Below are 27,565 nucleotides of genomic sequence, written 5' to 3' on the forward strand. Positions count from 1 at the left end.
AGAAGCAGTGGGTTACCAGTGCATTTTATAACGGCTAAGGGGCGTTGTTAGGCACGACGCGAAGCGGAGTCGTTATAAAATGCACTGGTAACCCACTGCTTCGCGGGGCTTATTGCGTTTATAAAACGGTTGCTTCAAATTATGTATAGCAGGATTTCATATAATAAAACACAGCAAATAAGTTGTAATTATATTAGTACAGATATTAGTCTTCCGCCAAACAAAGTAGTTCCTCAGACTCAAGTGTGTCTGCAACAGAGCGGTTCCCAAGCAAAACAGACGGAGCAAAGACACAATGAAAATATGATTCATTAAGACTGTGGTGTTTATTTTCATAAATTAACATTCATCTAATTTATACATTAACATTTATACCGTGCAACTGTTGACGTGTGGATCAAATATGCTTGGAAGCATGCCTAACACTTTCCCTGCCAGCGTTTTTTAAAAGAGTTGCCACCCAGCTTTAGTTAAACATTAATGCCTTCCAGAAAAATGTTCTTCTTTAGATATATAAACATACAATATATCAAATGAAAGAACAGACCCTCTGCTTTCAAACAACAAAACAAAAACGTCTCACCCCACCTTCAATCGTTCCCTTATCCTCTCAAATTTTGAGCAAAATGTTGGGATAATTCCATTTCTGTGAATGACTTTTGTTAGAGATCCGATTCAGATCGCTGATCAAAAAATACACTTGAGTTTTAAAGTGTTGAGTGAAAGCATCAGTGTTTATGTTGTTGTGTAAGATCGCCACCCAGTGGATAATATACGGTACAACTACTCCTCACGTAAGCATTAATCAACAAGAAAACTCAACAATATTTATTGACACTTATCTGGATATCGCCATTAATTGTTCAATTGTTGAGAATTATAATAAATACAATATAATATAATTAGCCCACCCAATAAATCAAAATTGACAACAAAATCCGACATTTTTACAGTTATTTTCTACAGTACACAACAACAGTGGCGCAGTGATACAAGCTATGTAATACGGTTTGAGCCGTGGGTTTACCGGTGAGTTTTATCACAGCTGAGAACGCGTTTCAACCAATCAGAATGAAGAACCAGAACTGGCCGTTTTATAAACACATTTATTTCCCTTGAAGAGTCACACTTCTGTTAGCAGAGACAGATGTATTTTAAACACGTGCTCTCTTCTTTCAATGACCCCATGTTCCCTTGTTGACACTGAAATGATTAAGTCTGAACAGATTGCTTTTTTCATTACCACTGTTGAAGCAGATGTCAGATCTCCACATTTGGGTCTGTAAAGCCTTTCTTTCCTTCATTCACCAGAACAGGTTTCTCTGTCCTCGTGTGCCACACAAGAATCTATAACAAGGCACAGAAAATTCAGGTTAGCTCTGAGTGAACAGATGAATGATTTCTTTATCCATTTGCAATTGTTAGTAAATAAAACAAATTTTCATTTGACTCTGTGATGATTTAACATTTCAAAATGTTTTAACTCATATGATAAACCAGTAAAATGTCATTTTACGAGCGTGCTATAGTCCCTCTCCTCCATATATCCAGTATTAGCACGCACACACATACATTTACAATGAACAGCAGCTGTGTGTCATCCACAATTTATCTCCAAATTTAGCATGGTGTTCCTCATGCAGTGTTGAACATCTCCACTTGAGAACGTCTCCCTGGGTAAAAATCTAAAGTGCTGAAATATGCATCAGCCGTGTAGCTATCATGCAGCGTTTGCATCATGCGTGCATGTTTCTCTAAATGTTCCTCTCTGTATGTAGCGAGATAAGGAAAATGTGTGCGTTGTGGTTTAATCTACCTATTTACAACATCTAGATGACCTAATCAGTAAAAACAAATAATTTGCCTCATTACCCTTCTTCGAAATTCCAGTTAATGTCCAGAGAAATAAACAGTGCCTGTCTCATCTTATCCATCTCCCTTGTTGCTGTCTTTCTGAAAGCAGCATCCTCCTGATCATTGGCCCTCATAAATAATTTATGATTGTGTTGGGTTGGGGCTGGAAACTCTTTTTCCACTTCGACTGGCACAGGAGGTTAACAGTCCCACTTGGCATGATAGTGTGTGTCTATTTCGGTATGTGTGTTTGTGTGTGTGTGGAGTTATGCTGGTTAAACTCAAATCATGAAATAATACAAAATCTCATATTTTCCAGCAACAATATCGGGACAGAACATAACATCTCTCTTGTTTTTTTCTTTTGTTTAAATGAGTTTTTCAGAGCTCTTGTTTACAGTCAGTGTGAATCCATGATAACAGAGCTCATATAAAATGCAGCTAAGAATGGGTTGTGGTTCAACCGGCTCTTAATGGATAAATGCTTATTAAGTCTCGTTTGCAGTAAGATATCCCTGAGCTCAATAACATCAATTAAAACATCCATTAGTTGGTTCCTTTACAAATCTTATCTTAAAGGGAAATACATGCACTCACACATTTGTCACACATTTATTCATTTAACAGACGTCTTTCTAAAAAGCCATTTACAAAATCACACTACAACAAAAGTGATACTTCCTAGAGAGTAACTAACATGATACAGATACAATACAAACTTGCACAATTATGAGCTGAGTTCACACAAAGCTGTTGTTTTTATGGGTAGAGAGGGAATTAAAGGTATAGATGGCACAAACATGACAATTGTGTCATTATTAATTCACTCTCATATCTTTCCAAACCTGTATGATGCTGTAAAAATGAATTTTTTATTTTGCTATTTGAAACTCTTTTACATAACTGCTTCTTTTTCACAGTGTTTTTGTATGGCTTTGAACTGGCACACATTGTATGATTCATCTTTAAGGCGATTTCATATTTCTTATTTAGAGGTTAGACATGATTCAATGTGAACCTGCACTGTAAAAAATGAATTCAAATCAACATATATTTTTATGTTACTTTTAACTTAAAGGTGCTGTGTGTAATTTTTAGAAGTATCTCTTGACAGAAATGCAAAATAATACACAAAACTATATTATCAGGGGTGTATAAAGACCTTTCATAATGAATCGTTATGTTTTTATTACCTAGGAACGAGCCCTTTTTATCTACATACAGCAAGGGTCCCCCTACATGGAAGCCGCCATTTTGTGCCGCCATTTTTCTACAAAGCCCTTAACGGACAATTTTTTTGTACTAAGTTGTCTCCGACGATGACATATTTGTCTGGTGGTGGCTACCGTAGCTTCTCTATGTGTTTCAAATGCGAGGGGTGAGCAGTGGACTAAAGTGCGATTTATAGTCGTGCGTAGGTCCTACGGCGTAGCTACGGCGTAGGCTATCCGTAGCCTGTGCGTAGCTCTGCGTAGCCTGACGCGCACCTCACAAATTTTCTAACAGCGCGTCGGCTCTACGCGGACCGTAAGCGCTGTGATTGGTCCACCAGAACCCCTCCCGTCAGGTAAAAAAAACTGCGTCATAGGTATTTCCGTTTAAGACGGTGAAAACAAAGACGAGCCAAGTTGAGGAGTGATTTAACTCAAACTGAAACATAAGTCGCTGTTTATTTACTTCCATCATTGCTGTTCTTCTCAAATTATACACAACAAGTTGCTATTTCTTCTTCGTTTGTGGGTTTACTTGCTTAGCTTCTTCTTCTGTGACGACTTCTGCTGCTACTGTGGTTACACGCGTGATTACTGCCAACCAGCGGTTTCGCGTGTGTTTGCACGTCGACGCGGACGGCGACGCACAAGTATAAATGAAAACCGACGCGGAACCTACGCCGTCGCTGCTACGCCGTAGGACCTACGCACGACTATAAATCGCCCTTTAGCCTTTGGTTGCAATTCGCAACCTCACCACTAGATGCCGCTAAAATTTACACACTGCACCTTTAAAGGAGACATATCTTGAAAATCTGACTTTTTCATGTTTAAGTGCTATTATTGGGTCCCCCCAGGGCTTTTATCAACCTAGAAAATTTGAAAAAGATCAACCTAGTAACTTAGTTTTGGTAAACCATTCTCCACAAGCATGTGAAAAATAGGTTATTGAAATTTGGCTCTCTTTGTGATGTCAGAAGGGGATATTACCACCCCTTAATCTGCACTATCCAGCCACGCCACTGCCATGTTTTTTGAGTTAAAACTTCACACACGTACTCACACGACACCAAATATTTATTTGACATCCTAAAAAAGTCTTGGGAAATGTCCCCTTTAATAAATTAAGTTAAACAATTTTATATTTTTTTAAAGTAAAAAATAGTTGATTGAATTCAGGCCTGGATTGGCCATTGGGAGGACAGGGAGAATTCCAGGTGGGCCGGTCTGTTTTTTGGCCACGAGGGCCATTGTTGTCATGCCACTGTTGAAGGTTGCTGTCCCTACACTCTCAGAAATAAAGGTACAAAAGTTGTCACTGGGACAGTACCCTTTCAAAAAGGTACACCTTTGTACCCATGAGTACATATTAGTACTTTGAACTGCCAAAATGTACCTTTAAAGGTACATATTTGTACCTAAATGGTACATATTAGGACCTTTTTTAAAGGGTACTGCCCCAGTGACAGCTTCGTATCTTTATTTTTGACAGTGTAGGCTGCCAGCACTCATTACCCAACACATTATCCAGCCCCACTCGCGTAATTTGCGGATGGGAGATGTCCTCACCGCTTTATGCCCAATTGTGTCCCGATACCACTTATTAAAAGAATTCTTGCATTAGCGACCATTAACATCTAAAACACACGACACGTCGCGCCATTTTCTTCTGCTTTTCAAAGCGCTCGCCTGTGAACACGAGTTTTGTTTTAGACGCGTCTATATTTGAGGGCACTTGCCAGGTGTCAAGATTAAAAATAAACTTGAATGCGACTTGATACGAACAGACTGTAAAAGGAAAATTATCTACAAATCGTAAAGTCATAGATGTAGCAATGAACTGTCTATGAATAGTCATTATCATCTATTGCAAGAGTAACAAAAATCTATTTGATGTAAAACTAATCAGTTTATTGGAAAAAAGTAGGCAAATTATATATAAATATTTTGTTTTCTCAAGTAAAACAACATTTTGAAAGTCCATTATATTTGTTCTTTTTTGAGAACAAGTAGGTCTACCTTACGTTATGTGGCAATATACATGAAGTAAAAAAATAAAGATAAGGTTTTTTATTTTCCCATCTGTTTCCTCTGCACACTTGCTTGTGTATTGTTTATCAGGGGTTTCCAAAATGTTTCAACTCAACAGGTAATCTCAAAAACACAACAGGGGAAAACACAAACACATTTGTTCCCTTTCAGTAGTTTTTGAAAAGTTTAATTGAATAATATTAAAATACCTCATGGTAGGGCTGCAAGATTATGGCAACAATCATAATTGTTAATGCTACTGTATTTGCACTAAATTGGAAATGATATATTTGAAAATATAATAAATTGCAAGGCTGCAGAGAACAGTGCACTATTGCAGATATACTGAAGATTTAATTATATTATTTTAATATAAGTCATGATGAACTAAAGTGGGCCACTCCAACTCCAGGGCTGAAAATGAGTCCCACTCCAGCCCTGATTGAATTGACTTACAAAACCTAGTTGTTTTAACGTCATGCTGCATTTATTTTTAGGGCTGGGTATTGTTAGGAATTTCACAATTCGATTCAATTTCGATTCTTGAGGCTTTGATTCAATTCGATTCAATTCAATTCAATATTGATTTACTTGCTTTGATATCGATTCAATAATAAGTAAATACACAAGCAATTAAGTACTTGAGTATATTTTTAAATAATGTGTGTAGTATTACTAATGTTTGATCACGTTGATGGTGAAGGCTTGAAAGAAGTGCTGCTGTTTGCCATCTTTGATCTTTCTGTTTTGATATAGCGCGTCTTGTACAACGCTGAACGCTCTCACTAGAGTGTTGCCCACAGCGGCACCACTTGCCGGGGGGGGCTGAATCGATTCATAGGATTTGATGAATCGATATTGAATTGAGAAACAAATAATTGCAATGCATTGATGAATCAATATTTTTTACCCAGCCCTATTTATTTTACAGTAGATTTTTCAAAATTGCACTCCCGTGTCTCAGAGAAAAATTTAAACAACAAAATGGGGGTAGAAACTGTGAGAATTATTTCTTTTCATATCATCCCGCTGATAATACACAAAGATTTGTTTATGTTCCCTCACCTTAGTGCAGTTGGCAGCTTTTGGCTCCAGGTCATTAAGAGTGACCAGCTCTCTGAGTAAGCTGCTCTCCTGGTAGCCTCCCTTCACTCCACGCAACTTGAAGTAGGCCTGAGGCTTAAACAGAATGAGCCGCAGGTTGATGGCAAAACCTGCCATATCGATGGCGAAGGGCCGGTGAGGGTCAAAAACTGTTTTCCAGCCGTAGACTTTTCCAGCTGCATTCACCTTCGGAGACTCGTACCGCAAACCTCCAACGAACGCTACTGGCCACACTGATACTTTACGGGTTGAGCGCATCTGGGTAATAAGAAGCAAAGAGAAAGTACAGTGTTTAAAATGACCAAATATTTTGCTTCAGCATTTCAGATTCTTCTTAAAAAAAATTCTATTCACTATTTAGCCATAAATGAAAATCAAAAAGGTGTTTTACACCAGGTGCCCATTATTCCTTTATACCCCACACAAAAACACCAAAACAACATGGTGGTTTGTCCAGCTCTGCTGATATGTTCCCTACACACAGCCACAGAGCTAATTAAACACCTCAGGACTTGATCGCATGTGTGGACAATGTGGTACAAAAGCTCAGACATGCAAACAAATAGACCTCAACAGCAGAATCCATCCTGCGGAGGTCACGGGAGGTGATCAAAACCCGAAGAAAGAGTGAAAGACAGAGAACATGTAAGCGAGAGAGAGAGAGAAAGATGCTCCTTTAATCTTCCTGCTTCAAACGCTCCCTACCCTCCTCCAACCAAAATGCTTTGTGTGCCGCCCGGTGCAAGTGGTCCACATCATAAAAGGGAAATGAACAGTGAAGCCTAATGAACAGTGAAGGCAAAAGCAGACCAGCAAAGCAGTTGTCTTTATACCCATAATGCATTACCCTCCGTGTCCAAGGGAGGCTTTCACAATGAACTACAAAAGGACCGTGGATGGGGACACAGCACGGTGTTCCTTTTTCTCATTTATGAAAACCACTCACTGTGTTTGTAGAAACGAAATAAAGTAAGACTCAGCTAAATGTAAAGGATGGTTGTGCTGACTGTACCATTACATGCCGTCCACTCCGATTGAAATTTACTTCATGTAATCGATTGTGACCCCATTGCACCACGTCAGGCATTAAAAAATAAAGGTCCGGCTAAAATGTCACCCTCCGTTTGATTACTTCCTGCACAGCTAATATTAGATTGCACTGGCATTTTTCATTAATGAATAAGAGAGGCGTTTTCTTGACCTGTTGGCGAAAACAAAACAGCTGGAATTACTGTAAAGAAATATAACTCTTAAGGAGGATGCACGCTCATTGCAGATTCAAGAGGAAATTAATCTTTTCTAAACTAGGGAAGGGCTGACGAATCCAGCTGCCCTACTTTAGTGAACGGCTCTTTTCTGGCTTTTGCCTCTCATTTGAGGTACCTCAGTTTTGAATTCAGCCTCAAACAATGGAGATAAAAAAGAAAACCTAGATATTGTAATGACTCGGTTACAGCATAAGAGACATTGCAGTGATTGTCAAGTTAGAAAAGCCAGAAAGATGGGAAGAGAAATCAGTAAAGTAAAATCCCTTGTGTTACAGCTGTTAGAGCTGAGCACTGAAGCCCAATGTGTGAGCGTGCATAATATAAATACATTATGAGCAGACTCTGCAAATATTAGTCTATCCTAAATTCAACAATTGCAAGTTATACTGTTTATACTGTTAAATGAAAATAGTGCAACTGTTAACCCTGCTGTTGTTTTAATCCAAATAATATGTACACTTAAAGGGATAGTTCACCCAAAAATGAAAATTCTGTCATCATTTGCTAACCCTCATGTTGTTTTAAGTCTGTATGGGTTTCTTTTTTCTGATGAGCACAAAAGAAGTTATTTTGAGAAATGATGGTAAACACACAGCATATAGTGTCCATTGACTTACATAGTAAGAATAAAAAATGATGGAATTTAATGGGTACCGTCAACTGTGTGCTTTTCATCATTTATCAAAATATTTTCTTCATCGTTCATCACAATACTTCCAAAATATTTTTTCCTACAATGGAATCCAATGGACACTATATGCTGTGTGTTTACCATCATTCATCAAAATATCTTATTTTGTGTTCATCAGAAAAAAGAAATGCACACAGGTCCAAAACAACACGAGGATGTGAAAATGATGACACAATTTTCATTTTTGGGGGAACGATTCCTTTAAAAGTGCAGTGTGTAAATTTTTGTGGCATCTAGTGGTGAGGTTGCGCATTGCAACCAACGGCTTAGTCCACTGCTCACTCCTCGCTTTTGCAACGCATAGAGAAGCTACGTTAGCCGCCACCGGACAAACATGTCATCGTCGGAGCAACTTAGTAAAAAGTTTGTCCGTTAAGGGCTTCTGTAGAAACATGGCGGCACAAAATGGCGACTTCTATGTAAGGGGTGTATGTCGATAAAACATCTCATTCTAAGGTAATGCAAACAAAAAGGTTCATTATGAAAGGTCTTTATACACTGATCACTTTATATATAACACCCTGATCATATAGTTTTGTATATTGTTTTGCATTTCTGTCAAGAGATCTTTTTAAAAATTACACACTGCACCTTTAACCTAAACCTTGAAATATACCCTCTATTATCAAATGTTTTAGTTTAATGCATATTTTGCATGATTTCTCTCATTCAACAGGACATTTTGATTAGCTTTAAAAAGCCAACTTATTTTAGCTTTTTAATCTGTGTATTTGAAAATTTCACGGTTCACCCATCATGCATTGCAGCATGCATAAATTATACTGCTACTGTTACAGGACAGTTGTTTTGCTGTTTTTATTTATACAAATGCAGCTATTTTCTTATCATTGTCGATTATAATTTTGTTGTGAAGTTAAGAGCCCATCTTTTCACTTCATGAGATTTGATTACTGTCACCGTCATAGAGATTTGTGTGTAAAGTGTTAAGGTCTCTGTGCTTGGTGTTATCTTTGCTTTACAATGTGGCCTTTTTTATAGAGACAAGATTGCAGAGTTAAAAGTGAACGAAAGATTCAAATAAACTGTTCAACAATCTTAAGTACATTTAACTCAAAGGATTAGTCCATTTTCTTAAAATAAAATCCAGATTTACTCACCACCATGTCATCAAATATGTTGATGTCTTTCTTTATTCAGTCGAGAAGAAATTATGTTTTTTGAGGAAAACATTTCAGGATTTTTCTCATTTTAATAGACTTTAATGGACCCCAACACTTAACAGTTTTAATGCAGTTTAAAATTGCAGTTTCAACGCAGCTTCAAAGAACTCTAAACAATCCCAAAACAATTGCCGAGCCAGCGCGACCTCACGTAATTGCGTAATGACGTGGAAAGGCCAAGTGTTACATATATGAAACGCACATTTGCGGACCATTTTAAACATTAAACGGACACAAAGACATTAGTATAATTCCACATACAACAACGTCAGAACGGTCCTCTTTCTCCACACTTGTAAACACTGGGGCGTAGTTTCGATACGGCATCAGTGACCTCTTGACGTGATGACATTACGCGAGGTCGCGCTGGCGTGTCACAGGACCAGAGGAAGATAAGAAGTTGTGGTTTAAAAGTGCATATTTTTTATTTTTCTTGCCAAAAATGACAATCGTTTCGCTAAATAAGCGCCTTTTGACTCGTTTGAGATCGTTTAGAGTCCTTTGTATTGGGGTCCATTAAAATTAAAATGAGAAAAATCCTCAAAAAACATAATTTCTTCTTGACTGAACAAAGAAAGATATCAACATTGTGAATGACATGGTGGTGAGTAAATTATCTGGGTTTTTTTTTAAAGAAAATGGACCAATCCTTTAAAGTTACTTGTTTGTTTAACAAAGCAAAATCAAAACCTTTAAGGCCTATACTTTTTAAGTATATATATTTGATTTTTAAGGTGTTTTAGTATTTTACATTTGTGTGCAAAGTTTTAAATGTCCTTTTAAATCGTTGTACACACCAAATGCATAGACAAATAAGTACATTGACCTTTTTATATCAAAATATATGAATAATCATACTGTGCACTAAACTGCATGCAAGATGCACGCAAATACACTTTCAGAAGAAAGGTACAAAAACTGCCTTTATGGTAGTATACTTTTTAATAATTTTTTAGCATTTTAGTACCTCAAAAGTCCATATCTGTTCCTAAATTGTTCCTATCAGGACCTTTTGAAAAGATACTGTCCCAATGACAGCTTTTGTACCTTTCTTTCTGACAGTGTACCTGGACCTTACAGTGAAATGAACAATAGAAATGTCAGCTGTAATAAGTGGGTTATAAATAGGCTACATTTGTGAATAAGCTTGTCGTTCAGAATGCTTGCACAGGCATTTTAAATGAAAGCTTAATAATGAATACACCCAGAGTGGGGTTGTTGTTTTAAACAAGGTCAAATACATAATTCACATACTATTACAATATTCTTTATTTGACAAGTCCTGTGGCTTCCCAAATGCACTGTTTTAGTCCCATTGTGGGTCACTGAATTGGGGCACACATACATAACTAAGACTCTAATGCTGGAAACCAGAGACCGGAGAAGGGTTCATACATATATTTAGTAATTTTATATATAACAAACTAAGATTTAATATTTAACGGCTATGGAAAAGCAAGCCATTGTGGAGCATGCTATTGAAAGCATGTTAATCTTTAAAATATATATGAAAGTGGCCGCTTTTCTTCAACCCCTAATAACAGCCTTTACTGTCAGTGCTTCAAAAGTATTTGCCTGTTACTTTTTTTTACCACAATCAATTTTTTTTTCAAAGCACTATGTCAAATTGAGGGAATGTGCCATAGAGGATGATGGGGCCATCTAACAGAGAACATTCTGGGTGATTCTGAAAAAAGGGAATTGAAGACCTGACAGGCATTTAAGCCTACCTTCAGTAGCACTTAAAGATCTGAGACCAGTTATCGGCTCTTATCTGGTCAAATAATGCTTTGAAAGCATTGTCAGTGTGAAAGTGTCCATATAATGATTGGGGAATTAAGCACAAATGGATATTTTTATCTTCTTTAGAGGACAAATTCTGGTAGGTGACTGATGAGAAGACTATATACAGACGATAAGACAGATCATGCAATGAAGCGCTTAAATAACTATCATTTAATCAATGAAAAGCACAGCCATTACCCAATGTTATAATACACATTATAAATGCTTTCGAATAGAAATGATGGCTGACTTACCTCCTCAAAGAGCTCCAAGCTATACGTGTTATCGTCATCTGCGAAATACACGATTCCCATCTGGCTGCTGTTGGAGTTGAAGGTCTCCCGTAGCCATCTCAGAGCCAGATTCCTCTGCATGGTTCCTCGAGGAATCCTGGGATCTCTCGTGTCCCCTCGCAGCTTATAGTTCCTCGGGGTCTCCACATTGAGGTGCGTGTAGTTCAGCCCCGTCTCCCTCAGCAACCTTGTAACCAGTGGGGTTCTCCTCTGAGAGTCCTCCACTAGGATCCAGTGTAGGTTGGGCACGTGGAGAAAGGTGTTAGCCAGTCGCGTAAGCTCGGCCTTCTGCACCGGGCGGCTGTACGTCGGGGTGATGACGTGAATGGTGGGCAATACATCGGACCAGGGCGGAGGTCTCGTGTACACGTACTCCGTACGGACTACCTCCACTATGTCCTTGTCTTGCGAGCAGTACTCCTTTGAGTCCGTGGCTGGACCGGCCTCACGCCTGCTTTCGGTTCCATCATCTGCGGCACACAGAAAGAGAATTAACACATTAGCACACCCAGGGCTGCTCTCTTTATGATTGATGCATGCCACAAACCTTAGAGGAGTACCTGCTAGCCGGTGTCGGTAGACCGTTAGTCGCTCTGGTATGATTAAGATCTCTTTTACTAGATGGTGACAGACTGGAAGGGGGTGAGAGCAGGAACTATGAGATTATAATATAGTTACTCCATAGGGGTAGATGGCACTGATTCAAACTCACAACGCACAAGCCCACTTCTTCATAATCTAATTTCCGATCCTTAAAGGAACAATTCAACCAATAGTGAACTTTCTGTCTTCATTTACTCATCTTCGTTCACAACCTGTATGCATTTCTTTCTTTCACAGAACACAAAAGCAGAAATGTTGAAGCATAATCAAATATATGCATTGGGTGTTTTGTAAGCGGTCGGTTTCTAAGCATGATTAAATAAGCACGATGCTGGGATTGATAACCATGTATCTTCCTTTTAGACACATAAAATGATGGTGTGGGCAGTTTCAGCATGATCACACTAAAAGCTTATTAAGGGCAGAAATGATGGTGGCACCTCACACATCACCGTTCAATTAGTGGCCTGCCTCACCGTAGACATTGGAGAGTACTTCATTAACACTCCAGATGTTCCCTGTCTCCTAGGCATCATACAGACCTAAATTAATAGTTTCATGATAAGTTTTATGAATATATCTCTGACTCCCCAACAGCTGATGGTTTTTATGTACAAATCTCCAAAATGACTGCTGCTGTGTCTTCCTTTAAGTGGAACTGGAGGTGGTCACTGGTCAGACACTAGATAACAGAAGTTAGCTCATAAGAAACGTGTAAAGCTTGTCTATATGAATCATCCACTTACATAAGGGTTTCAATGGGGTTGCTAAAATAAACTGTGTGGACATGATCATTTTGGAGCAACGAAAGAGAGTTCTTTTATTGCGAAATTCTTTCACAGTTTAAATCCAGAATAAATGAGCTGCTTTTAATGTATCTGGATAATTTCATTCGAGTCATTCAAAAACTTGAAACAAGGCTCATGCACTCAGAAACTCTGAAGTGCTTGAAAGTGGAATTTAGTTTTATCTTACGTATACTGTATAGTGACTTTTAAAATTAGGTCACATGAAATGAATGAGCCGAGAGACAAATATGAAGCTCGTGGTTTTTAGCTTGGTTAGAGAGAAAACAAATTTGCATTTAAGTAGCAGGAACATTAATCTTGTTAAGCACCACCTCTTTAACACTGTTTAAAAGATCATTTTTCAGCGAAAACAAAATGCAAATGCCCTTGAGATGGGACGGTTTATCAAAGGCTTTTTTGTCGAAATTTATCACGTTTTAATTTACAGCACAATCCAGCTGTTCAATTGGCATCGACAACAAAACGTCAAATCGGTGCATGAATATCTTTACCCTTTCGGATGGCAAGTAGGGGGGCAATTGCACTTTGATGCCACACAGTGATGAGAAGGGTCCACGGTAACACAATCAACACGATGGCAAGAATATCTCTTCTCTTCGGCATCTCCAGGGCTGGGTCTATGCCTGGTCATTACCTGAAATAAAAAAACAAAAGGGAGAGTTTGTAAATAAGAGAATGTATGGCATTTTTAATAACTTTTAAGTAACTACTTGTTAACTACTAATCATTACAGTATCTGCTTTTATGTACATTATTGTGATGATCCCTCAACAGACATTTGACTGACTATACACTCACCTAAAGGATTATTAGGAACACCATAATAATACTGTGTTTGACCCCCTCTCGCCTTCAGAACTGCATTAATTCTACGTGGCATTGATTCAACAAGGTGCTGAAAGCATTCTTTAGAAATGTTGGCCCATATTGATAGGATAGCATCTTACAGTTGATGGAGATTTGTGGGATGCACTTCCAGCGGCACGAAGCTCCCGTTCCACCACATCCCAAAGATGCTCTATTGGGTTGAGATCTGGTGACTGTGGGGGCCATTTTAATACAGTGAACTCATTGTCATGTTCAAGAAACCAATTTGAAATGATTCGAGTTTTGTAACATGGTGCATTATCCTGCTGGAAGTAGCCATCAGAGGATGGGTACATAGTGGTCATAAAGGGATGGACATGGTCAGAAACAATGCTCATGTAGGCCGTGGCATTTAAACAATGCCCAATTGGCACTAAGGGGCCTAAAGTGTGCCAAGAAAACATCCCCCACACCATTACACCACCACCAGCAGCCTGCACAGTTGTAACAAGGCATGATGGATCCATGTTCTCTTTCTGTTTACGCCAAATTCTGACTCTACCATCTGAATGTCTCAACAAAAATCGAGACTTATCAGACCAGGCAACATTTTTCCAGACTTCAACTGTCCAATTTTGGTGAGGTTGTGCAAATTGTAGCTTCTTTTTCCTATTTGTAGTGGAGATGAGTGGTACCCGGTGGGGTCTTCTGCTATTGTAGCCCATCTGCTTCAAGGTTTTGCGTGTTGTGGCTTCACAAATGCTTTGCTGCATACCTCGGTTGTAACGAGTGGTTATTTCAGTCAAAGTTGCTCTTCTTCAGCTTGAATCAGTAGGGCCATTCTCCTCTGACCTCTAGCATCAACAAGGCATTTTCGCCCACAGGACTGCCACATACTGGAAGTTTTTCCCTTTTCACACCATTCTTTGTAAACCCTAGAAATGGTTGTGCGTCCCATTCTGACATTCAGTTTGGAGTTCAGGAGATTGTCTTGACCAGGACCACACACTTAAATGCATTGAGGCAACTGCCATGTGATTGGTTAATTAGATAATTGCATTAATAAAAAATTGAACAGGTGTTCCTAATAATCCTTTAGGTGAGTGTATGTAACTTTGTAACTACATGTAACTACATGTCAATTTGTTTTACTAACCTCTAACCCCTAAAACTCTACAATAGCTTTTTAAAAATGTTATAATACTTTGCCATTTAGGTAGATGTATTGACCATTGAGGTACTAGTATGCACCCTTAAGGTACTAAGGTGCACTTTCTAAAAGGATACCGCCCCAATGACAAGTTTTGTACCTGTTTCTGAGAGTGTAGGGTACGAAACCAACACTAAAATAAAATCCCAGGTTAAAGGGCGATGTATGTGTACAGTACGATCTCCTTACCATTGGTTAGAAACAGCGGATGGCCACAAGCGTGAGGTCCAGCTGTGACGGCCGCATACTGGAGGTCATCCACCACACTGCCGGCTCCCAGAGCACCTCATGCTCTGGTACATCCAAAGTACCTAAAACATACAAAAACAGCTTTCATAGACTCTTGTGACATAAACAACTGTAACATTCTCATGGAGAAAATATTTTTTTACCCCTCATGTTTTACATACTACAGATTCTGTCACTGAATTTCAGTTTTTGCAAAATAAGAAAATAGTCACATGGTACAGTTGATAAGAGATGTCCTTCCACCTCCTATCCAACATTTACACTGACAAATGTTTCTTGGCCTCAAATCACAATATTAATATCTGGTAAAGCAATCCGGAGCTGATAAATGAATCTTTTCGTATTTGGAGCAGCATTTATTTGCTCTCACTCTCCCTTAATCTCTGTGGTAATATTTGCAATACACGAACAGATGAATTAGCTGTCAGCTGCCCTCTGTGCCAAACCTCTTCCAGAGAGAATAATAATTCTGTTATGAAACTATTATCACTGAAACCCATCCAGACACGAACAGGATAGCTGATGACGCTGTGCCTTAAACCAAGCCTGTCTGTGTGTGTAGGCTGTAGCACAAACGCTGGTTGACTGCGGTAGCGACAGAGTATTTTTAGCTTCTCTGGAGGCAGATAAATTGAAGCGAAATGAGAGAGTTGATGTTTTTGCCTGTGTTTTTCACCTGATGTCGAGCAGAAATGCAGGGTTAGGAGCGCCACTGCTTATAACTAAAGAGTTTATCAATATCAAAAATGTTTAAATATAAAAAAAATCTTGATTTTTTACAATTTAGACATTAGTAGAAATATTAAACCACATAGCCAAAGCTATCTAATGGCAATTCGTACGTATGACCACCAATTAATCTTAAATATAATAAGTATAGATTAATGTATAGTCAGTTGGTCATTAGTGGCTGACTATATACTGTACATCAGTGGGGGCTCGTGACTGCTCATTCGAGGGGTGCAAATTCAAAATATGTTTTCAGAGTGTCGTGTGTTGCTTGTGTTTTTAAAATATATGTTTGTTGCGTCATGTGAACCATGTGCATCACGTGTTTTGTCAAAATAAGTGCCTGCTGAATACTCATCAAAACCATTTACAATAAAAGAGACGCTCATGTTCACAAAATACATGCAAGCCGTGACTGTCAGACAATATCTGTTTAATCAGTTTATGTTCACTTATTCCATAACAAATTGTACTAACAGCACATCAGCTGGTTTACTTAGCTGCAGACCACCTTCTGTTGGCAGATAGATTCATCAAGCGTAAGAATTCAATATGAAACTGTCTGCAAAGGCAAGATGCTGAGTCTACATCTCTTAGATGGCTGTGCAGAGCAGAACCCTTAAGCGATTTAACAGACTTGTTTTACTGAAATAATGCTGCTCTCAGGAAATCACACATAAAGACCTCACACTCACTGTAAGTATGCTGAATGTGTTACAATACTCCACTGACCCACAGTAAAAAACAAGAATGACCACACTGACGGATCAACAGCAGTTTCTATTAATACATTTAAACCTAAACAGGACAAACGAATAAGTTGTTATATATATCTAAAGAGATGTTTCTACAATGGAAAACAAACCATGGTACACTAAATTGGCAAAAGACCAGCGTGAGAAATCAAAATGACTGAATCATATACTTCATCTCCAATCACCGTCTGACTGGATGGCCCTGATAGTGTTATTGTAAGTCAACCACACTTAACCAGCTGTGAAGAGAACGCCTGCAGGTGGATAACTACCCTCCTGTCGTAAAGACAGTCTGCCAAAACACTTTTCTCTGATACAGGTGGTGCGGTCACTCACCTCAGTCAACCACCCACCAACTTTATGTGTGAGGAATCTGGCAAAGTGTAAATGACTTACAAGAGGATTTTGCACTATGGGGATTTGTAATCTTGGTAATGAAAGATGGAGTTGATAAAGCATCTTTTCTGATATTTCTCCTGCATCTCTTTCTTTATGAGCTAATTAGAATGCAATCCCAGACCCGGGTGTACTGAACAGAGCAAAACATATTAAAGCATGGACCAGCTCATTCTGTCCCTGCTTACAATGTATATTTAATCAATTCTTGACCACTGGCCTCTTCTCTGCACGGAAATTACTTAGAAAACAGCTATGAATGGTGGCTGGAAAGGTTATTATTTATATCCACAAAGTCAAAGCAAAGATGAACAGTAAAAGTGACATCATGACACTAACTAGTATCTGCTATACAACACGTGAACATCTCTGTTGTTGTTTTTAATTGTACAAGGGGGGCTTTGTAGATAGATAGATAGATAGATAGATAGATAGATAGATAGATAGATAGATAGATAGATAGATAGATAGATAGATAGATAGATAGATAGATAGATAGATAGATAGATAGATAGATAGATGTTCTGTTTCTATCTATCTGTTTATCTGTCCATTCATACAGTACATCCATCCATCAAATACTGTAAATAGACAGTCCATCAACCCACCCATCCATCCATCCATCCATCCATCCATCCATCCATCCATCCATCCATCTATCTCTCTTTCCTTCCATCTACCCATCTACTGTTTCTATTTGTCTGTCCATCCATCCATCCATCTACCTATCTACTGTATATTTCTGTCTGTCTGTCTGTCTTCCTAACCATCCATTCATCCTTCCATCCGTGCATCCATCCACCAATCCATCTATCTATGTACAAATGTTCTGTTTCTATCTGTCTGTTTATCAGTCCATTCATACACTACGTCCATCCATCAAATACTGTAAGTAGATAGACAGTTCATCCATCCATCCACCCACCCATCCACCCATCCATCCATCCATCCATCTATCTCTCTTTCCATCCATCTACCCATCTACTGTTTCTATTTGTCTGTCCGTCCATCCATCCATCCATCCATCCATCTACCTATCTACTGTATATTTCTGTCTGTCTGTATGTCTTCCTAACCATCCATTCATCCTTCCATCCATACATCCATCCACTAATCCATCTACCTATGAACAAATGTTTTGTATCTATCTGTCTGTTTATCTGTCCATTCATACACTATGTCCATCCATCAAATACTGTAAGTAGATAGACAGTCCATCCACCCACCCATCCATCCATCCATCTATCTCTCTTTCCATCCATCTACCCATCTACTGTTTCTATTTGTCTGTCCATCCATCCATCCATCGATCCATCTACCTATCTACTGTACATTTCTGTCTGTCTGTCTATCTTCCTAACCATCCATTCATCCTTCCATCCATGCATCCATCCACCAATCCATCTACCTATGAACAAACGTTCTGTTTCTATCTGTCTGTTTCTCTGTCCATTCATATACTACGTCCATCCATCAAATACTGTAAGTAGATAGACAGTCCATCCACCCACACACCCACCCATCCATCCATCCATCCATCTGTCTATCTATCCATCCATCTACCCATCTACTGTTTCTATTTGTCTGTCCATCCATCAATCCATTTATCTACCTATCTGCTGTATATTTCTGTCTGTCTTTCTAACCATCCATTCATCGTTCCATGCATGCATCCATACATCAATCCATCTACCTATGTACAAATGTTCTGTTTCTATCTGTCCATTCATACAGTACATCAATCCATCCATCAAATACTGTAAGTAGATAGAGAGTCCATCCACCCACCCACCCATCTATCTACTGTTTCAGTCTATCTGTCTGTCCATGCATCCATCTATCCATCCATAAATCCATCCATCCATCTACCGATCTACTGTTTCTATTTATCTGTCTGTCCATGCATCCATCCATCAATCTACCGATCTACTGTTTCTATCCGTCCATCCATCCATCCATCCATCTATCTGCCTATCTACTGTTTATTTCTGTCTGTCTGTCTTTCTAACCATCCATTCATCCTTTCTTCCATCCATGCATCCATACATCAATCCATCTACCCATGTACAAATGTTCTCTTTCTATCTGTCCATTCATACAGTACATCTATCCATCCATCAAATACTGTAAGTAGATAGACAGTTCATCCACCCACCCACTCATCTCTCTATCTATCATCCATCTATCTTTCTACTCTTTCTATTTGTCTGCCAATCCATCCATCTACCTATCTACTGTTTCTATCAATCTGTCTGTCCATGCATCCATCCATCCATCCATCCATCCATCCACCTACCTATCTACTGTTTCTATCTATCTGTCTGTCCATGCATCCATCCATCCATCCATCTACCGATCTACTGTTTCTATCCGTCAATCCATCCATCCATCCATCCATCCATGCATCCATCTATCCATCCATCCATCTAGCTAGATAGAAACAGTAGATAGGTAAATGGATGGATGGATGGATGGATGAATGGATAGATACATGGATATATAGCCTATCTGTCTGTCTGTCCATGCATGCATCCATCCATCCATCCATTATCAATCCATCTACCTATATACAAATGTTTTGTTTCTATCTGTCTGTTTATCTGTCCATTCATACAGTACATCCATCCATTCATCTACCTATCTACTGTTTCTATCTATCTGTCTGTCTGTCCATACATTCATCCATTCATCTACATAGATAGGCAGTCCATCCACCCGAACACGAACGTACCCACCCATCTATCATGCATACATCCATCTACCTATCTACTGTATATTTCAGTCTGTCTGTCTTTCTAACCATCCATTCATCCTTTCATCAATCAATCCATCTACCTATGTACACATTTTTTTCTATCTGTTCATCTGTCCATTCATCCATCTTTCAAATACTGTTATATCTCTCCCTACCTACAGTACCTACCCATCCGTCCATTATTACATCCATCCAACTGTTAAATGCTTAATTATCTCTGTGTCTTTCCTAAAAATGCCCAATGAAGTTCTATAACATTTAATCAAAAGTCCTGGACATAGTAAACAGCTTCATCCGTGCCCTTAGTCAGCGTTATATACGCAGATTTACATCTCTTCATTTGTATGCATCAGCTCTGTGCTGTGTTCCGTTCAGTGTTGTTAAATAACCTAATCAGCCAGAAGGAGATGGAAGGAATGCTATTCCCACTTTGATTTAGAGGGGAGTATTTTTTCACTACGGGTAAGTGAAGTAGGTCTGGGCCATTTACACAGTGATAGAACTGATTGATGGTGAGAGTCCTGTCTTCAGTATACTAGCTCAGCACTGACAAGAGATTCAAAGGCTATGGCCTCAAGCTGGCCGCGTCGCATTAAGAACCAGCACCAAAACCTGTCCGCCTTCCACCATTTCATTTACTTTCTGTGTGCTGATTATAATCGAAGGGGCAGCCACAAAATTCAGGCTGAGCCCAGATATAGCAGCATCTGGAATAAGTGCTCAGGCCAGTGTGCTAGATTAGTTACGATGGCTCCTGTTCTGAGCAGAGATGTTTACAAATGTTTGTGCCATTTTAAATGAACCTAAAGATTCACATACTGTACTGCCCTTGTGTATACAGTAAGACTAAAGTCAAACCAGCTTAAATCTGTTAGACTTTTGCACGAGGACTCTTTATTTGTAATATACAGTTACTTAAATTTTCAAAAATATACACAATTTGGCCAAGTTACGATTTTTTTGTATTTACTGTATGTGGTATGGTTCAAATAAAGTAACTGAAGACATGAGAGACAGAAAATCGTATTAATTTACCATTGATTTACTACTGTCCAAGTAATACAGTGTATCGCATCACACTCACTTTTCATTTTGCCAGGCTATCATTACAAACCCCGGTCATGATGCTGTAAATAGCCACAATATTGATATACCAATATCCTAACCTTTACAGCCAACAATCTCATGCAAGATGAACCCTCTGGGGTTTACATTAGCAAATACAGCCGCGTGACCTTTATACCCCATACAGCCTATCTGACCACTTTAATATATAGACAGCTTTGAAGTATTTCATTCATTACATGGTCAATGGTCAGAACTTCTGCAGAAATAAACCGTTGTCTGCTATTAATAGACTTCCAGCTCTGATCTTTAGGTTAATGATCACAGCATCTTCAGTTAACTTAACCAAACTGATTAAAAGCAAAAAGTGAAGATCCTTTAATGAGGGGAATCTTCAGGAATCTTCACTCCAGGGATTATTGAGTCATAGCTTCCAATAATACACATGAACATACAGGAAAAATAAATTCAGAATTTTGAATGTTGTTAATTAAACCATAGGGAAATCACCTAAGGTTGAAAAGGATTTTTTTCAAGCTTCCTAGCTCCCAGATAGAGTCTAATTGGTGTAAGTTTAAATAAGTAAGGAGTGAGAGGATCCGTGTGTGTTCTTAACTGAAAGTAGGGCAGTTGTCTTGATAACAGTTTAGTACAGTTCATAAACATTTTAAGTTGACATACTATTTCATTTTTGAAGAAGCTAATTACAGAATACAGAACTGAATAGGACATTCTGTAGATACTAAAACCAGCCAATCATCTTGCAATTAATGAGAGATTGCCATTTTTGTGAGCATTTTGCATCAGACGGTCTGTAAATTGATCATGGACGGTTTAAGACTTAGACTGTTGCCTTCTTCAAAGTGATTAAATTTGCTATATGAATGACACCATCCTAAAGATCAGACCAAACCCGAAACACTTCAAACTAAAAGAGTTATTTTTAACACAGTGTTGGGTCAAAAAGGGACGAACCCAACCACTGGGTTAAATGACCCCCGAAAGCCACCCATCAAACCGCTTATGATAAAAGAGACGCTCACGTTCACAAAATACACGCAAGACACTCCCTTAACAGTAAACTCTGATAACGCATGATATTATGCGAGTATCTGGCAAATGCGAGGGTCTCTTTTATCATACACCCTTTAGACGCATCTGCAGCAGGCACTTATTTTGACAAAACACGTGATGCACATAGGTTCACTCGATGCGCCGAACACATATTTTGAAATTATGAACCATGCACATGACGGGCTATACATGTTATGACGAACTTCGCATTGTGGGTCCTCAAAAAAAGAAGTCACTGGGCGCTACTAGTTAAATTACAACCCAATTGGTCTCATTTTTGACCCAACACTGGGTTGAAATTAAATAAAAATAAAACGCATGTCAATCTCATCTCATGTCAATACGTAACTATTTTGTGAGGTGGCTAATTTGTATGAACTCCTAAAAACTTATGTGTATATTAGTACAACCTGCTTTCACCGCAAGATGTGGGGTTGAGTCTTCATTAAAGCAACACTAAAGAGTTTTTGCTCTTTGCTCCCCCTACAGGTTAGAAGCGGAAATGTCCATTACCACTGTCATAAATATTTTAGCCTACTGCAGCATAGCTGGCTCTGATTGGATTGTAGGTCTGCCGTAAAGCAAGTTTTTGTAGTTTTCACTCGAACTACAGGACCGCGACCGACGGTTGGAAACTTCTTTAGTGCGGTTTTGGCCGATAGAGGGCTGTACCTGTATAGCGAATGTGAAAGTGCCGTTCACCCTGTTTCGAGTGGATGAACGACTAAAACTTTTTTGGAAACAATATTTTAAGGTAAAAAAACTCTTTAGTGTTGCTTTAATGCCGTTTTCTAATAATAGTAAATTTTCTCTTCGTATGAATTCATATGAATTTATCAACTCATAACAATTCCTGTGAAATTAGGCTGAAATTGACTACATTTGCCATGTTGGAGAGGGGTAGAAACATATTTCATGCATTTTCCCATTTGTCAATATCAAGCACAGTAATGCCAAGACCTTCACGCACTGATTAAAATAATTTATACCGCAACACACAAAATGATGCCCTTTAAAATGCGAGCATCGATACAATTCGGTTGCTTTCTTAATTGCATAATTATTCTGCCTGATGTGGTGAGTGATTTTGTCCTTTCACAAGTTGCAATCACAAGTTTTAAACCGTAGGTGTGCCACTTCGAACCACAGGAACACATTTACACTGATGCCTTACTTAATGATCTAGGCAATTAAAGTGTGTGATTATTATACTAACTTAGTTAAAGGGGTGGTTCAATGGTATTTCATGCATTCTGACTTATTAAGAATTGTTTCCTGATGCTAAACGTAGGCAAAGTGTCAAAAAAGCAGCTGGGAGTGTTACAGAGTATTTCTGTGCCGAATGCACTTCGCCAGAGTTCGTACAAATTTCAGAAAGTTTTTTCGATTACGACAGGTCCAGCTGACGTTTCAGGGGTTTCAATACATATCACTTATTTTTGGGCACTTCCCCCATAAAACCCCGCCCACCCGTCAATCAGCAGGAGACGCTAGAACTTACAAACATCACATCATGCGACAGCTTTGTTTAATTTCAAAACTCAACACTGGCACGAAAGAAGAAGTGTGTTTTTGGATGTAAGGAGAAGAAAGCCAGCCTTATGGAAACAATGGATATAGTTTATTATCCGGGGTAGCAGCGGATTTTTGCGTGTGTGTTTGATGACTTGGATTTCATTAAAAAGTCATGAGTTGCATTTCTGTCTTATGTTGGACATAGTTGCGTGTATATTATATAAATGACAGGAACATGTAGTGAATCATAAGTTAAACAGTGTTGTATAGTGTTGCATGACTCGTGCTCGCTCCTCCCGCAGTAGTAACTCCTCCTTCTTAATTTTTTTGTACGTTATACGAAAGATTCGGTAAAGCTAATCTTTCTTTAATAAATCTGATTAAACTAAAGACTCTTCGTAGATATAACGGATGTAATACTACTTTATAGGTACTCCAGATTATCATCAGAAATGCAGAAACAGCTTGCGTTATGTGAGCTTTAAACTTTTGAGCTACATAGGCAATTATAAACATATAACAACAGTGCTGTAAAATATGTATTTTCGTGAAATGGATTACATTGCTGTATATCCAAGGGAAGGCTATCAGCAGCACCACTGCATGGAGATGAGTACTTAAAGATGTCTTATGGCATATGGTTTCAGAATAGCCCTTTCAATGCGAAGCCTCCTGCCAAAAGCATCGTAAAACCCCTCTTTTATGCTCTTGCCCTTTATTTTGCATTGCATATGTTCTGTACTGTAGATAGAGAGAACAAAGACGGTCTCTGATAGCATTGCATTCACCAGGGACTGCATATCCATTTGACCAAAACTCCATGCATTCATTTCCACATCATTACATCCCATAAACAGTGAAAATCGCATCCTAGAAGTAAAAATAGAAGTTAAAATGTCACTGTATTACTCACAGAATGATTTCCGAATTGAAGATCGCTATAGAAAACAACCATAGAATAGGCAGTTAAGAATATTGCATAAGGCTTGTGAATGTGACATTTGAAATAGCCTGATGAATCGTCAGTTTGTGACGAATCCAAAATAGTCCATGGCTCAGTTAGTAAAGGACGAGCTCTGCGATCGCACGGGTTATACAACATGCTTCTACCCCAGAGGTTACGTCCTTGAACGAGGAAATGTTATACAGCAGACTTTCCTATTGACCAAATAGGATTTTCATCTCAGATAACATTTTCTGGCATTTTACAGTCAGCAATGCAGCGACCGCTTACGCCAAAGTCACATTTTAATGCACTCAGCGGCAGATTAATATGACAGAAGGGAAGAAGTGCTGACATGCAGAGCTGCTGGGTATCGGCAGCTGCAGAGGTATGGTGTCAGTGCTTCGGAGTGACTTTGCAGGGAAAGCTGACACCTGACTGGCTTCTAAACCCACTGTAGCAATACTACCAGTGTTGGTGTTTATGAGCTGTGGCACTGAACAAGCAGAGAGTGAAGATAAGAGACAGAATACAACGAAACAGATGCCAAAAAAGCCTGCAGTCAGGAAAAGCGGACATGAACAAATAGGTACAATGGTTGCAAAGATTTATTTACATACTGTATATATTATAAAAAAGCACTTATTTACTTTATTAATACACTGCAAAATGTATTTATTAAAAAATGTGTTCTAGTAAAAATATCTACATTCAGGAAAAACATATTCATTGTTGACATGCTATTTCTTCTAGTTGCAGATGTTTAACCAAAGTTTTTTTTACATCTATTTCTTTACACTCAAAAAACTCATACTGGATTAAAAATGACAATGCTCAGTTAAAAATGACCCAATTTTGGGTTGTTTTTATGAAACCATTTGTTATAATAACCCAGCAGGGTCAATTTTAACCCAGCGGTGTGTTCTGGATGTGGTCTATTCATGGTGCAAACTTATTCATCTACACACAAATTAATCCACAAAAGTGGCATCTCCAAGTTTCCTAACCTGCATGTTTTTGGACTGTGTGAAGAAAACTCAAAAATAAATCCCACGCTGACACAAGGAGAACATACAAACTCCACAGAAAGACCAAGCTACTCAGCAGGGGCTCAAACCAGGAAACTGCTATTGATTTCTGTAACTCATTCCCCACCAGCTTTTTAAAAAAAAGCTGCCCGCCAGCATTTTTTTATGTGATTTTCACAAGTTTCACAAAATGCCTTCCAGGAAAATTTTCTTCTATAAATATATAAACATACAATATAGTTAAAATGAAAGAACAGACCCTCTGCTTTTAAACAAATTAAACAGATTATGTAAAGACGGCGGCGCGTCCACACGCAGCGGCTTCTCTCTGTCCCGACAGAACGGTGTTTTCGTGTTTTTTGTCATGTGAGTCGCATTGTTTTTGTACGTCGTCGTTGCGTCTACTTGTCTGCAAGCGCAAATACAGCCGCGAGTTTCTGCTCGATTTCGGCAGAACCACATTTTTACAGTTAAACTCAGCGCATGCGGAACAGCCAGGGGGGCAGGGTTTCATATTTTATTGAAGCTTCCCTGGACGCCGCCATTGCTTAGCGAACACCCATCTGCAGTTAGCATCCCATTGACTCCCATTCATTTTGGCTTCACTTTGACAGCGAATAACTTTACATCTGTGGCGTTTAAAGACTCCATTTGTCCATTAATTATTTCTAAAGAAACACGAAAATGTATAAAAGGCTCCATTACCATGTATCTTACGTTATGGCCCAGTAGAAGCAGTTTTTGTAAAAATAGGCTAACGATTGCGTCATAGCCTGCGACTTTCTGTCGCACAGTAGAGAAATTACCATATGGACTGGGAGAAAAGCTCACAGGCAATCTTTTACTGACTATGAGGCAATCGGGTGGGTTTATTCAAAACCTTATTGGCCATATTTCTGCCGTCCAAGTTACTCTCTAGGATACACCCGAGGTATTTCACTGACGTTTTTGCACTGACCACAGCATTATTTCAAATGACCCTTAATTCCGAGCATCTATTCAATCTGTATTTTGAACCGAACAAGATGGCCTCTGTCTTACCAAAATGTAAAGACAGCATATTATCAATCAGCCAGTTGTTTACAGAGGATAGTTCTGAACTCAGGGTACTCTCTAGGATAGATTGGTGCTTATGAGACATTAAAAGTGCTGCGTCATTGGCAAACAGAAATAGATCACATGAACAGGAATCTGCCATATCGTTAATATATGTTACAGTTTTTCTCAATTGCTTTGGCTCAATTCTCAAATGAAAATTTTATTTTTTCAAAACAATAAGATCAGATCTCTAAACAATTAGCTTATTGTTCACATCAGATTGGAATTTCTTATTGATTTGAGCAAATTGCAAATGCACATGTGTGCAAACAATAAGTACAACCGTCTGCAGTTTGCCCAACAACTAATTGCATATGGCTTGTTGATCAAAACTGATGAGTCAATTCTCACTTAAACTGTCAAACTCTTCACAACTTCTCAATCATTTGTCATCGTGTACGCCATCACATTCAAAACGATCCATTCACTTATCAAAAACTACTAAACATGCATGTACATTCCATAAATATATGACATTGATATTGTTTGTAATGTCTGCTTCATTGGAGATTTTTTCCCCGGTGCATGGCAATGGAAAATATAAGATGTGGTGTGGATGAAAATCTTTGGCCTGACCAACAAGAGCGACAGGATGTCCAACAAGAATTATTAGTTTTTCATTGAGGTTATTTTGTAGTTATTTTCTATTATATTTTTTTGTAACATAGGAAATATGAAATGTACAGCAATTGGACAAGCAAGATTTCAGTTTATGTAAATGTAATACACCTACAAAAATAAATGAAGTGAAAAAATAGAAATGTTCATTTACTTTATTTTTCTATGGTGACTTTCATGGTGAAAAAACAACTAAACATTTTGACCAGTGTTGCTCACACGATGACAAAAATACTTTATATTTTGGTGCCCTTGGCCAAATTACTGACAAGATAACTAGGTTTTGAAGCATGAATAAAATGTTTTGGGTGTGTAACTTCATTTTGCAGACATGCAATTAAGTTCTGAAGTTCCAGCAAACAGTTGTGACATTTGCACTCACAGTTTAGAGAATAATAAGACTGTTGCGAAAAATGTGCCAAAGCAATTGAGAAAAACTGTAAAAATAAGGATGGTCCAAGAATACGTACTTGTGGTACGCCGCATTCAACTA

The 27,565-nt window shown here is 38.5% G+C and overlaps 1 protein-coding gene across 4 annotated transcripts in view; it reads right to left on the minus strand.

Annotated features, from left to right (window-relative positions):
• Nucleotides 1–27,565, minus strand: part of b3gat1a (beta-1,3-glucuronyltransferase 1 (glucuronosyltransferase P) a) — a 92,239-nt gene that overhangs the window by 5,631 nt on the left and 59,043 nt on the right. For 2 of the 4 annotated variants that reach the window (XM_055174139.2, XM_055174137.2), the window contains 6 exons: nucleotides 15,037–15,158; nucleotides 13,322–13,464; nucleotides 11,979–12,050; nucleotides 11,380–11,888; nucleotides 6,162–6,458; nucleotides 1,244–1,347 (listed from right to left, as the gene is read on the minus strand). In XM_055174139.2, the coding sequence (XP_055030114.1) occupies nucleotides 1,261–1,347; nucleotides 6,162–6,458; nucleotides 11,380–11,888; nucleotides 11,979–12,050; nucleotides 13,322–13,433 (1,077 nt within the window). In that variant the 5' untranslated portion in view covers nucleotides 13,434–13,464; nucleotides 15,037–15,158 and the 3' untranslated portion in view covers nucleotides 1,244–1,260. Of the gene's footprint in view, nucleotides 1–1,243; nucleotides 1,348–6,161; nucleotides 6,459–11,379; nucleotides 11,889–11,978; nucleotides 12,051–13,321; nucleotides 13,465–15,036; nucleotides 15,159–24,298; nucleotides 24,444–27,565 lie in introns of those variants that run through there. The other 2 variants (XM_055174138.2, XM_055174140.2) reach the window with 2 other exon arrangements.

Source organism: Misgurnus anguillicaudatus, chromosome 15 (assembly GCF_027580225.2).
Source record: "Misgurnus anguillicaudatus chromosome 15, ASM2758022v2, whole genome shotgun sequence".
NCBI classification, from domain to species: Eukaryota; Metazoa; Chordata; class Actinopteri; order Cypriniformes; family Cobitidae; genus Misgurnus; species Misgurnus anguillicaudatus.